Genomic DNA, 17,021 nt, shown 5'->3' with positions numbered 1-17,021 from the left:
TGAGAGTACAGAGAGGGCGGGACTTTAGCCTGTAGCGCGGTGGTTAAGGAAGATTAGCTCTCGTGTGCTTATGCGCACCAAACGCTAATTTTTGTTATGAATAATGTTTATTATCTAATGCAGGATCAACATTTGCAGCCCGAACGGCTCAAACCTGAATTCCAACGTGAGTAATTGATCTCAGACACGTATATGTCAGCGTGACAACGCTTGTGCGATGCAGTTGTGTTTGTTTGCTTCCATTAGTATTAAACACGCAAATAAAATGTGATTATCTGCTAAATAAACCAATTATGTGTGCAATAAACCTGTATTAATCATATATATAATAATATGTTTTGTCTCTCTGCTTTGGCTGTTGGGCTTGAATCATATGTTTCATTCATTGAAACAGAAATATACAACAAATGAAATAATCCTAAAAACAATGCAGGGGAGTATCATTAAGCTAGTTATATGTAACGTCATTTAATTAAAAAAAATACATATAACTGTAAGCTGTTGCAGTTACTGAGAAAAAAAATGTGAAATTAAATGAGTTACTTATGAAAATGTTAACGATTATAAAGGGGGTTGCATTTGAATATTCTCTCTCTCACACACACACACACACACACACACACACACAGAGACACAGACAGACAGACAGATTGAATTTATTTGTCTTTGCTTTAAAATTATTTTTTATTATATTCAAGAGATGGATTTTAAAAGTCTGACAATAATCAGTGTTGAGACCTACTATGTAGTAGATACTCCTGCATGCTTTTAAAATTAACTGTTGAAATATTCTTGAGAAATTCAGAAAAATAAACAAATGTAATGCTTTACACTTCTTCTGTAAACGTATTATGTTTAAATAGGGTAGCTTGTGTTCTGTAAGGTATTACATTTCTAAGGTATCCTCCCCAACACTGATATTAAATGTAAATATAATGTTTAAAATGTATATCTTTATGTAGAAGATGCACAAAGTATTATACTTAAGACACAATAATTGACATAGATGTCATTTGTTTTGTGCAGGTCCTGCTGCGTCATGATTGCTCAAGCTCAGTAAGATGTCCGGTTGCCACGGCTACAGCGGCAGCATAACCGGTCTGCTGGGTGCGCTCTGCGACTGCAGCCTCTCCGGTATATCATGGAAACGCCGCGCTCTGGGTGCAGCGTCGCGGGAGTCTGCGCGCCGGACCCTGCGCAAGCGGGTATATGGCGCGCTCCTCGCTGGACTTTTCCAGGACGGGTCACCCAAACCGCCACTGAACGCCCTGGCCAACACACCCGCCCATAATAAAATACTGATGATCTCGTTCGACCTCCGCGTGTCCGGCTGCAACGAGGAGGCGGAGAGGTTGGAGGAGCTCCTGGGTCAGCTACGGGACGGAGCGGACGCTTCCGGGCTGTCCGAGCTCGATTCCATCATGGAGCTCCTGGTGCAGCTGGCCGGGTCTGTGGCTCCGCCCCCTCAGTCTTTTAGTCACAACTACATGCGGCGCGAGCGTCCCGTGCAACGCAGACCCCCACTGGGTGGGTACCTGAGCCGGGACATGCAGCGGCTGGAGGAGAGGGCTTGGTCTTTGATCTGCGGGGAGGAATGGGGTGTTTTCGGGGACGTCTGTAGAACGCTGAGCATCATGGACGCTCCGCCGGGCACCGGGCTGCTCGGACTGGGACGCAGACCGGATACCGAAGAGAGGTTTGAAAGAGAGACCCGACTGTCGCTGTTTGGTGCCCTACAGCACTCCAGAACAGCTGATATGGACGTCCGACTGGACCTGCCGCCCGTTCCAAGCAACGCAGACATTACTGGACTCGGCATACGGGTGGAGATGCTAAAATCATCCAGTACTAGTGTTTTCTCATTAAAACTATCATAACTGGTAGCTTATAAGCTCTTTTTTCTGCAGGTTCCTCAGTTTCTGGATCAGTCCGATGATGAAGGCTTCCAGTCTTCCTCTAATCTGACTCCAGATTCCCAATCTGAGACAAGTCCCAGTCCTGAGATCGATGTGTGGGAGGCCCTGCGGACGTTTGTGCCCGGCAGACGGCGCTGTTGGGAGAACATTGGCTGGTGAGAGAGAGCAGGCCAGTAGGGATGAAAATGTCTGCTTTGACAAACGGTGGTTTGATTCAGTTACTGTTCTTTCAGACCTCAATTAAAACAATTAAAAATGACAAAATTGTTTTGTCTGTCAAAAATGTGTAAACAAAGCTTAGGACTTCGAAAACCTGATCTAAAACTTCATCTGTAATGTTAAAATCGAGTTTTAGTATATTTTGTGCCCAGTGTAGTTAACTGAAACTAATATCAAAAAATAGTTTATTGAAATAAACTAAGTATTAACTGAAATGAAATAAAAGATAATCATTTAGTTTCAGCTAGATGGTATTTTAAAATGTTCTTACTTTAATTCACTGTGACTTAAAACTTAAATAACAATTAATAAAAACTCTCTCTCTCTCTCTCTCTCTCTCTCTATATATATATATATATATATATATATATATACACACACACACACATATACATACACACACTATATGGATGAATAATAATGCAGAAATTTTGTAATAATAAATACCTTGCAATATTCTAATTATTAATCTATTAATGGGATATTAATTCAAGTTCTTTCATGATTTCCTTACCGAAATGTTGTTCCAAATCTGTAGTTTTAATGTAATGTAGTTTGCACATGGTCCAAATTTGTCATCTTTTTCTCTGTCCTTCAGCCCGCCGGGTCAGAAGGAGCCCCCTTACCTTACAGAGGCTGGCAGAGAGGCGTTTGATCAGCTGTACCGACTGTGGGAGGGAGAAATGAGGAACGTTCTGTCCACTCAGACACCATCTCCGCTCCTGCCGCTGCCGCTCGACTGCCAGAGTCAGCTGGTCAAAGACGTGCTCAATGTGCTGATCGGGGTCTCCTCTGCCACCTTTCCACTCAATGAGGTAGATTAATTAAAGGAATAGCTCACCCATGAATAAAAATGATGTCTTCATTTACTCACTCTCAAGTACAAATCTGTCTAAATTTAGTAGGAAAATGTAAAAAAACACCCTGGAAGTCAATGGTGGCACAAACATTTCTTCAAATGATCTCCCTTTGTTGTTTGGCAGAACAAAGAAATTCATTCTGTTTTGGAACTATTCAAGGGTGAGTAAACGATGACAGAATTTTCATTTTGGGGGGAACTGTTCTTTTAAATATGTCAAGAAAACACGTAACGCGCGTCGACCCATAAAATCATTTTGTGTAAAGAGAATTGTCAACAATGAAATTTAAGCACGTCTATGTTTCATAATGTGACAGCTCAGAGTGAAACAGGACATGATTTGAACTAATAGGAACGTTGTTAGCAAATAACTACCCGGAAAAAAAGTGCATGGTAACATGCCACAGGCAAATATTGTGGAAAACCTTGAATGGATACGGAACATGGATTATTATGAAATCAATTAACCACCTGATTTGAATAATAACTTTCTTTATTTGCTGCTCAAGGCTAGTGTGCAGTTCAATGTTCGCCCGGATATATGCGTGTCCGGGACGTCCCCTGAGAGTGTGTCTCGACTGCTGGGTGAGCTGGCGCAGTACGGCACGCATTACCTGCGTCTCAGCCGATTCTCTCTGAGCAGTGCCAGTCAGAAAGGACTTGTCTTTCAGGTGACGCATGCTGTTATTTCTAACAGTACTTTTAGGGGTGATCTAGGATCCTGTATGTTCACATCCTGTATGTTCCTTTTCTATATCAGCATTTTTGTGTTTCAGGCCTTTACAGGTGGCCTGCGGCGTTACCTGCATTATTACAGAGCTTGTGTTCTGAGCACGCCGGCCTCTCTCAGTCTCCTAACTATCGCTTGTCATTTCCGCAAACTGGGGCGTCAGCTCAGGTAAATCTTCACACATTCAACACCGCTGTTAAACCAAATGCAAGTAAGGAAAATAAAATATATATTTCATCACCGTGCAAACAAAGACACACATCTATCAGATAAAATGAGGTTTAAGATCTGAAAGGAAAAAAAAGGGAAACTATTGGTTGTGAGCGCAAACAAAGAGCAAGGAAGCTGATTGGTCAGTGGAACTGCACATGACGTCAGGTGGAACCAGGTGTGTGTAATTATCAAAGTGCAGAGCGTGTTTGTGGATGTGCTTCTCCAGTTTTTTTTCCATTCCTACCCAAACTGGTGCTATTACTGGTTGCAAAAGCAAAGAAGGGAAGTGCAAATCCTGCACTTGGTTACTAAGTTTGGTGAAGCAACTTGAGTTTGTTCAAGGACAACCGGGAAAAGCCACAATGTGCTCATCAACGCTACCGGTAGGATAAAGGCTCATTTTAGCAACTATGTTAAAATCTAACCTGTGAATATCCCAGTAACATTGCTTAAATGATCTTAAATGATGCTGTGTGTAGTGATTTATATAATCATGTTTGTTTGTATAGGTTATTAAGCTCAGCATCTGAGAAAACACTAAAAAAAATGACCAAATGAAGATCGAATTGTGAAATTGTTGATTGAAGCCTTTTTTCAAGTTGAGGCAGACATTGAGACTACAGATCCCACATAACTTGCTTTAAAATGTATAATTTTAATTCTTAAACAAAATGGTGGAAACATGCAATATTTGCAGTGCAGAACTTCTGACCTATTCCAATGAGGGAGGTAATTTTTTTTTGGAAAGCGATTTTAAAAAAGGCTCTAGAAAATGTATAATGCTTTTCTACCTTTTAAGTAGTACCTTTGAAGTATTATGTAATTTACACATCCATTTATGTATAAAAATATAACTTAAATGTTGTGTGTATGTGTGTGTGTATATATAGATTTGATTTTGAAAGTGTGATTTACAATTCTAAATGTAAATATAATAATTCTTAAAATATTTCTATTTATTCTATTACCTGTTTTTATGTAGATGTTCATGTATTTTTATAGTATGTATAAAATATTTAGATAAAATATAAATACTTTTAGATGTGTACTTTATGTAATTATTATTATTTATTATTAATATGTATAATTTAAAATGATAAAATTAAGCAAATATGTTTGCTAATTTCCCCAGTTGGCTAAGCAGAAAAAAATATATTCTTGTTGATGAGCCCTGATTGACACCAGGGCAAAGAAAAGTAAAAACGAATGTAAAATATGTCGTCGGATAATGTGTATCGTCTTTATGCGTGTGCTGATCAGGTATCTGTCAGAGCTGTGTTGTGTGGATGGAATCGGAGGAGTGGGACGAGCAACATTCCCTGCGGTAAGAAACGCTTTCGTCACTCTCTTTAAATACTGCTGTGTGAGACGTGGGCTTTGAAGTCGAGTTTGAAGCCATTGTTTTGAGCTCTGTAACGTTGTAGACAGGTGGCCGTCGCCGGTCTGTGGTGCTGTTTGTGTATTTGACAGTGTGATGTGTGTGTGTTTAGGGTGTAAAGCTGCTGTCCTATCTGTATAATGAAGCTCAGAGCAACTGTAGTAATGAGAATCATCCTGTGCTGTTGTCTCTGCTGAAGAGCAGCTGTGAGCCGTACACACGGTGAGAAACTCATCCTCTCCTTTCGCTTTTTATTTATTTATCTATTTTTCAGCTCGGGAAGGTCACTTAGGAGCAGAGTGTTTTTTTTGACACCCTATATTTTCCGAGTGACTGATACCATGAGTTTCTGCAGCGTCTGACTGGCATTTAAATGCACAATGCAGATACCCTGCCATTATTTACTCACCTTCAACAAACCCGTATGCTGCTATTGTTCTCATGCATCGTGAATAGAGAATCATCACGCTGCTCTTTCCCTCGTAGAGGTGGTGTCTGTCAAGTCCCAAAAACAAAACTGATAATCCTGCGCTCGGCAGAAGCTCTGAAATCATATTTGCTTTCTCATCCAGTTTCAGAAATGTTTGATGGCAGCCAGTAATGGAAATTTGCTGAAAATGCACCCTAAGGCTGGCTAGATAGGTTTTCATCGGAACAGATTTGGACAAATGTAGCATCACACCGTTGCTCATTAATGGAAGCTCTGCGGTGAATGGGTGCCGTCAGAATGAGAGGCCAAACAAGTGATAAAAACATCAAAGTAATCCTTGTGACTCCGGCCCATCAATTAATGGCTTGTGAAATAAAAGAAATTAATTCATCGTTAAAGGAACACTCACTTTTTTTTGGAAATAGTCTTATTCTCCAACTGTCCCAGAGTTAATAAGCAGAGTTTTACCATTTTTGAAATCCATTCAGTCGATCTCTGGCTCTGCCGATAGCACTTTTAGCATAGCTTAGCATAGATCAGTGAATCCAATTAGACCAGTAGCATTCATTTGCCGCCGGCCTTGGTAAACAGTATAACTACAGAAGATCACAAAAGTCAAGTTTTAAACAGGTAAAATATCGAAACTCTTTGGTCGTTTTTTTGAATGCGATGCTACTGGTGTAATTGGATTCAATGATCTGTGCAAAGTTACGAAAAAAGTGCTATCAGCAGAATGGAGCTGAATAGGAGCTCTTTATTATCTTGCTGTATTAGTGCGGTATTCTGATCATATATTTAAATGTTGTTGTTGTTGTTATTATTATTATTATTATTATTATTATTATTATTATTTGTCATTTCATCAGTCATAACGTATATTTCACACAAAAAAATTTAATATTCTTCTAATATGTCATTACATCCATTTTCAGTTATAATAAAAATATTTTAGTGATATCTTTTGTTTAGAAAAGTTATATTTTTTTTCTATAATTCATTTTAGCCTTGCTTGTTGCTGATTCTATGGTTGTGTATGATTCTACATAACGCATACATTAAGAGTGTGTGTGCGTGTGTATATAAAATTTTTATTTATTTTTTTGTGTGTAAATGCATGTGCCAAATGCATAAATGTCAACATTATAATGTAGACTAACAAGCTAAACCACATCATTTATAATTCCAACAATCCGGGCTCATCATTTAATAATGTAGCTTTCTATAAATAATATATTATCTAACCGTGGTTGTCTCTGATATGTTCTTGCTTTTTATAACTAATGAAATATTTCTGTGTGGGCGTGTAGGTTTGTTTCAGACTGGGTGTACAGTGGCGTTTTCCGTGATGTATATAAAGAGTTTATGATAGAGGTCAATGAGGATTATCTTACCTACAGAGGTGAGCTTCTCAATGTCACGCTTCAATTTAGTTTAAAGTTCAGATGATTAAATACACAGTTATATCAGCAATAACAGTCTTAAAATCAATGTCTTGTGCAAAACCCCTTCTGAATCTGTTTCCTCAGATAAGAACTTTTGGATGCAGGGCTACACTCTGATTTCTCGGGATGTGGAGGACTGCGTGCCTGTGTTCCTTAAACACATTGCCAATGATGTCTACGTCTGCGGGAAAACAATCAACCTGCTAAAAATCTGCTGCCCACAGGTCCACAAACACTTTATAATGTTTCATGTACAGCACTGCTAAATTTTGGGGTCTATAAGATATATATATATATATATATATATATATATATATATATATATATATATATATATATATATATATATATATATATATATATATATAAAATAAAAATTATAAGACCACACTTATTTAAAAAAATAAATAGTGCTGTCAAAGGATTAATTGTGTGTGTGTGTGTGTGTGTATATAACAAACTCTGAAATGCATTCTTCCTGAAAAGAGGTTGTAATTTATATATATCTCGTATTGACCTAAAAAGAATTGAATAATAATAAATGACTTCAAATAAATTTTATTGGCGATAATTACGACATTGGAAGTTCACATTTAACTCTGTCTGTCCATTAAACAGCACTACATTTTTTGGTCGGATGTCCCAGTCCCCAGGATTGCCGTGACGTTTTCCCTGCAGGAGGTGGAGGAGATTGAGAGAGACTGTGCTGTGTATCGAGGACGCATGGAGACGATCGCGAGGCACAGCGCCATCAGCAGGGAGGAGCAGGTACTACACCTGTCATCATGCTGATTGAATGATTTGTGGAGATTTATTTTGGAGATGTTGATATGTTGTAAATTAATGAGATTTTTAAAATAGCTCATACAGGTTAAATGATTATATGTCTGCTGAATCCAGAGCCAATAATGGTAGAGCCGTACTGTTGGCATGGCAACAGATGAGATTTTAAAAGCCGGTCCATTAACCTAGTTTCATGAGGACACTCTGACCTGGACTAAAATCTACTTTATTGTTTTGCGCTGAAGTCTGTCTTCCTTCATTTTCTCTCTCTCTCTCTCTATTTTACTTGTTTTGTCAGACCATGCGGACTGAACAGGCCCGACAGGAGCTCATTAACCAGGTCAAAGTGTCAGCGGCCAAGACCCTGGAGAGAATCAGAGGTCAGAAATCTGTCCCATCAAAACCCACAAATGCGCACACACACACACCTGACGCTGTTAGCAGCTTTTGTCTGGGTGAAATTAGTCTTGCGTAGCCAGACTTGACTTTCATCGCAGTTCTGTGTCCCAAATAGCACCCTTCTAAATTATGAAATAAGAAATGGGGCACTTTAAGTTCACATTGAAAAATTAAACACATTTTAGTTCAATTACCAAGGTGACATTTTTTATTAACTAAAAGTACTAAAAGTACTAAAAGTAAAACCTTTTTATGAAAAATAAATGGTAATTTTGATGGGTATTTTTAGTAATCCAAATTAACCCAAAACTATATTAACATTAAAATAAAAGAACAAAATTACAAATACATTACAAGAAATATATATATATATATATATATATATATATATATATATATATATATTCATTTTTATTTTATTTTTTCCCAGCTGGCTACTATTTGTAAACCTTTATTTTAAACAAAACTAGCTAGCTATTTATAAAATAATAAAAATCCCAAAACAAAACCCTAAAATGATGACTACAGATGTTTAAACGACAATGAGAATTATACAGCAACTAGTTTAGCTAGTTTAACTACTTATATAACCTAAACTAAATAAACCAAAACTTGAAAAAACTAGTACTAAAGTACTAAAATAACAAATTACATAAACCTTAATAATACAAAAAACCAACAGTATGTAGATGTAAAATGACAAAAAAAACTACACTAAAAACACTACAGAACTAGTTACTATAGAGACATTGTTCATATATTAGCTTAAGTACAAAGATGATTAAAACTAAATAGACATGGAAAAAAAACAAATAATGGCAAAAACAAAACATTATAATTATTAAATTTGAAAATACTAAATTTCAGCTGTTTGCTAAGGCAATATTTCTCATTCTCAGACATAAATATAATGTAATATCTTAACATGAACTGTAGTAGCTTTTCAGTGATGCTAAAATTACAATGCTTTCGCACGAGGCTACACAGCTGTTCTCCTCGTAGAGGTCAAGTATTAATTATCAGGATGACTAGTGAGAGAGAATCCCCCCCCACGGAGGCAGATGAATGGAGATTACCTCTGACGCCCCGCTGCTCTCGTTCTCGTCCCCTGCAGGTCGCCAGGTGTCACAGCGTCTGGCCGAGGAGGCCCAGAAGAGAGAGCGATTTGAAGAGCTGAAACAGCAGCTGGAGCTCGACCAGGAGGTGAGAGAGAGCATATTAATAACCAGTCAGTAAAACCGTCTTCATCTTCCATCTTCTAACTTGGATGGATGTGGTTTCAGTGGCGTAGCGCTGCAAGACGGAAGGAGCAGGAAGATGATTTCAGCTACGCTCGAGAGCTCAGAGACCGAGAGCAGAGGCTGCAGGCCCTCGAGGAGCAGCTGGAGCGCCGGGCACGGTGGGCGGCATACAGTAACAGTCAGAAAAAAAGAACGATTGAAGCCGTAGCGGAGTAGTCACCACCGGCAGGAAGTCTATTTGCCATTCATATTCTCCGCAGGCATTTGAGCAGTTTATTTCATTAAAGCGTTTTGAGCCGTGAACCAAAACAAAACCGCTCTAAGATGAATCATAACATTATGATATTGGATTCAAACCAAAGTATTAAAACAAAATGCAATGGTACAAGATTATGTACTCTTTTATGGGGGAATGAATTACTTATCCCATAAAGCATTAAAGATAAATTGTAAAAATTATTGCCCAAACTTAAACATTAAAATCAATAAAAAATATTGCAAAACATCTAAACATACACACAGAATTTGGCTATTATAAAGGCATTTTTGTAGAAATTGCATTTACTTTTAGCTGCATATCGTATCACCCTCAGAGCTCACTGTAGGTCTGTTTTAAAGTTCATGTTATCAGTAAAAATCTATTTCGCTGTGAAAAGAATTAATAGGATTTTTTTGCACTGTTGCACTTTATAAAAAAACTCCAATATCTAGAAAGATCAGAGACATTTATTAAATGCTGTATTTTCTGTGTGTGTTCAGGATGGATCTGATCGCTCAGTACAGTCAGCTGTCTGAAGACGCTGCCAGACGAGAGCTCAGAGCCATGTGGAAGGTGCAGAGAATGAAACTCGATGAACGCAGAGTGAAATTCCTGCAGCAAGAACAAATGAGTGTAGAGGTCTGATATCATGCTTGAAAATAATTTTTTAGGACCTGTCTGATATCTTTTTGATATATTTTTACCATTTTGTTATGATTTCTGTTCAGGCTATGCTGGAAAAGTTTCCTTTAGGTCAGGAGGGCCTCCCCGTACAGCTACACAATCAGGTCCATGTCTGTTTTTTGTTTTGGGTTTTTTTAACTCCTCTACAGCGTCATAAATTGAACCTACTCTGATGCTGTTTTAATTGATTTAATTTTGGTTCTTTGCAGCTCGCTGACCAGCAGAATCCGCAAATAGCAGATCCTCCTCTCCCAGAATCCTCCATTCCTCTTTATCCCCCTGCTATTGGTGGAGCCCAAGCTCTCATAATGAAGGGAAGCAATGTTGCTGACTTCTTTCAAAAGCCTCAATGCATCCCCGATAGTGGTGCCGTGACCCAGGCCCTCCATGACATTGGATCTGACCTCCTACAATCCCTTCAGAAACCCCACCCTCATCAGCCCCATCCATCAGCCTCCATGTGTGTTGGTGAAAATGTTTCGGAATTCCTAGAGTCTATCCCTGTACCTAATATACACGGACACGTGTCCAAATCCAGCTTCCCACTGGGTCAGTTCACTCCAGAGGTGCCAGCAGGTTACCCAAAGGCTAGTGTTCATGGACACCCTTCACAGGGCTCCGTGCAGCTGGAAGACTCCACAGCCTCGGGGCAAAACAAGGGCCCAATCCGCTCCGAGTCAAACACCCCTGCACAAACCACTCAAGAGCGAACATGTGAGGCAGATGGAGATAGCCAGTGTACAGAAAAACAACTGACTGGAAAAGAGACAGCAACAGAGCCCTCGGCGGCCAGCACAGGTTCAGAGCCAAAGCAAGCCGCCCAGGATCCAACAGAGGAAGCCAAGTCCTATGAGAGTGTCAGCCAGCCCTCTCACTGTTCTCAGCCAAAGCAAGAACAATCTGTGTCTCTTCTCGGAGGCATCCATGAGTCAGAGTCTGAATCTGAAACAAGAAAAAACAGCCATGATCCTGATCCAGCACTGATCTCATCTTTGCCCTCTTCTGATGTCTGTGGCCATGCATCTGATTCCCATATAAGGATTGGTGAACATGTTTCCGAGGTGATCGCTCCCCTTCCCACCCCTAACATCCATGGCCACGCCTCTGATGCCCATATAAAGGTCGGTGAACTTGTTTCTGAGGTGATCGCTCCCCTTCCCACCCCTAACATCCATGGCCACGCCTCTGACGCCCATATAAGGGTCGGTGAACTTGTTTCCGAGGTGGCCACTCCTCTCCCCACCCCTAACATCCATGGCCACGCCTCTGACGCCCATATAAGGGTCGGTGAACTTGTTTCTGAGGTGGCCACTCCTCTCCCCACCCCTAACGTCCATGGCCACGCCTCTGATGCCCATATAAGGGTTGGCGAACATGTTTCTGAGGTGACCGTTTCCATCCCCACAGCCAATATTCATGGCCATGCCTCTGACGCCCATATAAAGGTGGGTGAGTTTGTGTCGGACATCGTCTCCTCTCGCCCACGTTGGAGCAAATATGGTCACTTCTCTGACAGCACCCTTAAAGCGGGTTGCGTGATGCCAGATGGCACCCCATCACTCGCCCCTCTACCTGGCAGTGCTTTCGGTCATGCGTCTGACTCCACGCTAACAGTGGGGTGTGTTGTATCAGGCGTTGAACCTCAACCCTCTCCGATACCCGGCAGTGCCTATGGACATTCCTCACAGTCCACCTTGGGTATCGGGTGTGTGGTTAGTGGGACTGAAGCCGCTCGACCCAGCTCACTTCACAGCAGTGTCCACGGCCATTCGTCAGACTCCGCTCTGGGCATGGGCTGTGTGGTTGGCGGGGTGGTGCCGGGGAGTTTGTACAAACACAGACCTCCAAACAAATCTGAGCAAACCTCAGAAGATGCAGAGAAACCAGCCGACACAGACATCCAGGGTAAGAACTAGAAAAAATTCAAGTAGCAGTTTTTTAAAACCCTTAAAAAATACCCATGTCTCAGAACTATTTTACCATTATCTTGTCTTTTCTTTTCAACCTATTTCTTGAGTATTTTTCCACTTGCTAAGTTAAGGTCATGCCTTAGCTTTGCAATGCTTCGTAGACAATTATATATCACATATAAATGATTAAAAACAAAATTATTAGGAGGGTGTAAGATTGGGATTGGTTAAATGTGCTTGGAATTTCTGTTACTCATACACTAAGTGAATCCACTGTAGTTATTGATTTCATATTGTTAGTATTTGTAATGTTGTAATGCAGCGCCCCCTAGTGAGGTGTTCTCCCTGGATGAGGGACTGACCGCCTGGGCTTTAGGACTGGGATTGTCTCCTAAAGAAAGTCCAGAGGATCGCTATCTTCTCAGACTGGCCTCACAGTACCAGGTGGAGCAGTACCAGGACTCGTACGGTCTGATAAGTGAGTCCCTTCATCGTGACCCACTAAAGCTTTCTCTTTCTGTCAGAAACTGAGAGGTTTGTGCTGTCGTTCCTGCTCTAGCTGCGGCTCCTGAATCTGAGCTGCTGCTGCAGGTGACTCGGGCTCCGAACGGCCTTCCTGCCGAGCCGTCTCTGCACCGGGCCACCGACGCCACCGCTGTTCAGCTCAGCGAGATGATGCCACTTCCTGTTCTCATGAAACACTCCGTTACAACACCACTCATTACACAGTATGCAAAAAAATAATTCTGCTTTATCACTGTTTATTTGGACCATGGAGCTTCAATTATTAAAATCGTAATGTTTAGTTAATGTGTAAATCAAGCTTCCAAATGATGAGAAATGTCTTTTTTGCTTTATATATTTGGCATGAAGGAGCCTTTGTTGGTTCAAAGCAAAATACGATCAGTGTAGCAGTATTTAGAAAAGAAAGCCTGTTCTTTGAATTTGTGAGACAAGTTAGTGGCTTTGATTAGGTTTATTATAGTTAACTAAAACTGAAACTAAGATTAAAACCATTATACTTATGTATTTAAAATTAATGTGTCTTGTATTCCAGCCAGATGTAAAGACATTTCTCATTTTCATTTAGTTGAGAATTGCGTCAAGCTGAAGAAACTAATACATGATAGACATTTTAAAAACTTTTTTTTTTAATTTTTCAATGTGATTTTTATTTGAAAAATGTTTTATAACATCCAAAATAAATAAAACTGTATATTTAACAATTTGCAAACAGATTAGATACATATCTAATATTATAGGTATGTGTGTTTATGAAATACATGTAGTATTATTGGAGTTATTTTTTTTGAAGTTGAGTATTGTATTCATTCAAAGAAATTACAGAAATATATTTTAAATGCACATTTTAAAATGTAGTTAAATGCATCAGTTTTGATAAATCAGTTGTCCAGCCCTAAACGTCAATCTCTCTCTCTCTCTTTTTCCCCTCTTTCTCTTTAGTGTGTCTATAGTAAATAAGGCCGTGGTGGATTATTTCTTCGTGGAGCTAGGAGTGGAGAAGCACTTTGAGACTCTCAGGCATTTCCTGTTAATGGAGGATGGAGAGTTTGCCCTCTCTCTCAGCGATCAGCTCTTCGAGAAGGTCTTGCACATAATTACAAACTAAACCTCTATATCTTTTGCTGAATGTCTGATGTGTCTTGGTGAATTAAAGGCCGAACACAGAGGAAGAGAAAGTTTGTAACCATGCTGTTTTGGGTCATGGGGAAAAAAAAAACTATGGAAGTCATTGATGACCCAAAACAGCCTGTTTACTAACTTTTATTTTTATTAAATATATTCATTTTGTGTTGTGAGTAAAGAATATGAATGAATATGACGTAGCCTACTGCTGTTGGAAATGCCTGTCGCTGTGTGTTGTTTAGCTGGGCAGCGGTCAGACGCCCGGTGAGCTGCTGACCCCGCTGGTGCTGAACTCCATTCTCAATAAGGCCTTACAGTACAGCATTCACGGCGACAGCGAGCTGGCGGCCCACTTCACGTTTGCGCTCCGATACCTACCTGAGATCTTCCATCCTCACGCTCCAGACTCGCTGAACTGTCTCGAGCTCCGCTACAAGGTCAGAGACGCCCCCGCGAGTTCACTTCTTCTTCAGTTTCTGATGCAATCTTCTCCTAATCTCTCTCACTCCTTCTGCCTGTAGGTGGACTGGCCGGTGAATATCGTCATCACGGACAGCTGCCTGAACAAATACAACAGACTCTTCTCCTTCCTGCTGCAGCTCAAACACATGGTGTGGTCCCTACGAGACGTCTGGTTTCACCTCAAGAGGACGGGTGAGATTTCTGCTGCCGCCCCTAATTATACACCCAGAAAATGTGTGAAACTCTGCACAAATAATTGTTTTGTGTCCAATTCACATTGAATGCTGCTTAAGATGTTGCTTACGGAAGCAGCTCACTAGGTTTTGGAACAGACAGTGTTATAAACTTATAATGAATTAATATAGGGATATGTGTAGCTACAGTTTTTTCCCCTCTGAAATATATAAAGCAAATGTGTATGTATGTGTGGGTGGGTGTGTATACACATAATACACACACAACATTTTTGAAAATATTTAACAATTTTGGTCATTTTAATATATATTATATATATATATATAATATCTATATATATATATAATATATATATATATATATATATATATATATATATATATATATATATATATATATATATATATATATATATATATATATATATATATATATATATATATATATAGAGATATATATATATATATATATATATATATATATATAGAGATATATATATATATATATATATATATATTATAGAGATATATATTATAGATATATTAGCAGAATGTTATTTTGATGTAATAGTGTAATTTTTAATATATAGTATAATTTAATAAAATGTGATTACAGAAATTAAATGTTTTACAGGTTACAGGACATCAAAATAAATGACAAAAAATAGAAAGTACCTACATTGAAAAAATGTTAGCATTTGTGCCCGATTTGATTATAATTGTACTTGAAGCAGACCTGATGCTTGTACCGTTTTGGATACTAATAATCCTCTTCCTCCTGGTGTGTCTCAGCTCTGGTGAAAGGTGCTGGTCGCTCAGCTCAGTTCCATCAGCTACAGCTCTACAGACACGAGATGCAGCACTTTGTGAAGGTGATCCAGGGCTACATCGCCAACCAGATCCTTCAGGTGTCCTGGAGTGAGTTCACACACAAACTGAGCAGCGCCAATGACCTGGACGCCATTCACCGCACGCACGCCGAGTATCTCAACAGAGCCATCTTCAGGTGAGCGCTCATCACAGACATCTAGAGCGGGATATGGAGATGTGATTGATTGGTCCTTCCTTTCCTTTCTCAGGGGTTTGCTGACAGAGAAAGCTGCCCCCGTCATGAACATCATCCACAGCATCTTCAGCCTGATCCTGAAGTTCTGCGGGCAGCTGATAGCACAGCCCTGGGAGCTCCAGCAGGGGGAGCCGGTGCACCCCAGTTTCATCGCCATGCAGCAGTCCTACAACACCTTCAAGTATTACTCCCGCTTCCTGTTTAAAGGTGAGCTGCTCCGAAAGGTGTAAAGTCCAGATACAGTCACCAGAAAGTCTAATCAATCAGTGTGTATTTTGTATTTAGTTTTCAAAATGTTACAATAGAAACATAAGTTAGCATTTAATTATTTAAACAATAAATTCACACCCTTTTGCTTAAAACTACTTGCTCACTGTGTAAAACGCGACCGATTTATGCGTCGCATTCGGCCCATCCGTGCAGAAAAGCATCTCGATTATTTCAGACTTGTACTGAAAATCGATTGCCATCTTTTTTTTTTGTGGCAAATTAAACCACCCATCCCCTGAAAATCTCTCTTTTATTATTGCTGTCATAAGCACAGTTTGCAAGACGAGGACGTGCTGTAAAATCAACCAGATGGTGCAGTCTGTGGAAAAGCTGGCTAAACAAACACTGTATTGTTGCCAACAAAGTCATCACAAATACAGCTTGCTCTCGAATGTTCCTGCAGGATGTTCAGACATCTCTAAAGAGTCCTTTTAGATATCTCTAAAGAGTTATCTTGTTTCTGAATGAACCAAAACAATTACAGTCACTTTATTTGATCATTTTGCTTATGAACATTTAATCATGCGTGTTTCAAAGGCAAAAAAACAGCCCTCGTTGAATGACTCTACATGCTTGTTTTTTGCAGTGGTGACCAAACTAGTGGACAAAGGCTATCAGCCCCATCTGGAGGACTTCCTGTTGAGGATCAACCTCAATAACTACTACAAAGACTCTTGATTTGTTGTGTGTGAATCTGAGAACCCTCCGGATCTCGTGCTTCAGTATTCCTGTCAGTACGTATAGAACCACAATGGCCTGTAGAACTCAACATTTTGCTCCGTACTGATACCGTTCATCATTTCCTGTTGTGACGTGCACTCTGCTCTTCTCCACAGAGGCTAAACCAAGTTGTGAGACTGGAATCTTGACATTAAAGTTAAAAAGCTTTATCGACTTTTACGTTGTGAACAGAGCTGAA

The 17,021-nt window shown here is 39.7% G+C and overlaps 1 protein-coding gene across 2 annotated transcripts; it reads left to right on the top strand.

Moving 5' to 3' along the window:
• The first annotated feature begins 23 nt into the window (after window positions 1-23).
• Window positions 24-16,996, top strand: tubgcp6 (tubulin, gamma complex associated protein 6). 2 transcript variants are annotated; one of them, XR_006248040.1, is made up of 26 exons: window positions 24-166; window positions 1,027-1,823; window positions 1,908-2,071; window positions 2,734-2,950; window positions 3,504-3,665; window positions 3,771-3,892; window positions 5,198-5,261; window positions 5,428-5,537; window positions 7,053-7,144; window positions 7,272-7,411; window positions 7,806-7,955; window positions 8,269-8,350; window positions 9,484-9,572; window positions 9,653-9,768; window positions 10,370-10,508; window positions 10,598-10,657; window positions 10,763-12,458; window positions 12,786-12,941; window positions 13,023-13,191; window positions 13,928-14,069; window positions 14,353-14,547; window positions 14,632-14,764; window positions 15,559-15,772; window positions 15,846-16,039; window positions 16,689-16,836; window positions 16,939-16,996. XR_006248040.1 is itself a non-coding variant. In XM_043227760.1 (25 exons), the coding sequence occupies exons 2-25, from the start codon at window positions 1,062-1,064 to the stop codon at window positions 16,778-16,780; spliced, it is 5,460 nt and encodes a 1,819-aa protein (XP_043083695.1). In that variant the 5' UTR covers window positions 24-166; window positions 1,027-1,061; the 3' UTR covers window positions 16,781-16,996. The 2 variants fall into 2 exon arrangements, 1 of the variants encoding a protein (XP_043083695.1); XM_043227760.1 differs by having other exon boundaries at window positions 16,689-16,996.
• Window positions 16,997-17,021: the final 25 nt, after the last annotated feature.

The sequence above is a fragment of the Puntigrus tetrazona genome, chromosome 25 (assembly GCF_018831695.1).
Source record: "Puntigrus tetrazona isolate hp1 chromosome 25, ASM1883169v1, whole genome shotgun sequence".
Lineage (NCBI taxonomy): Eukaryota > Metazoa > Chordata > Actinopteri > Cypriniformes > Cyprinidae > Puntigrus > Puntigrus tetrazona.
This window is presented reverse-complemented; position numbering and strand designations above follow the sequence as displayed.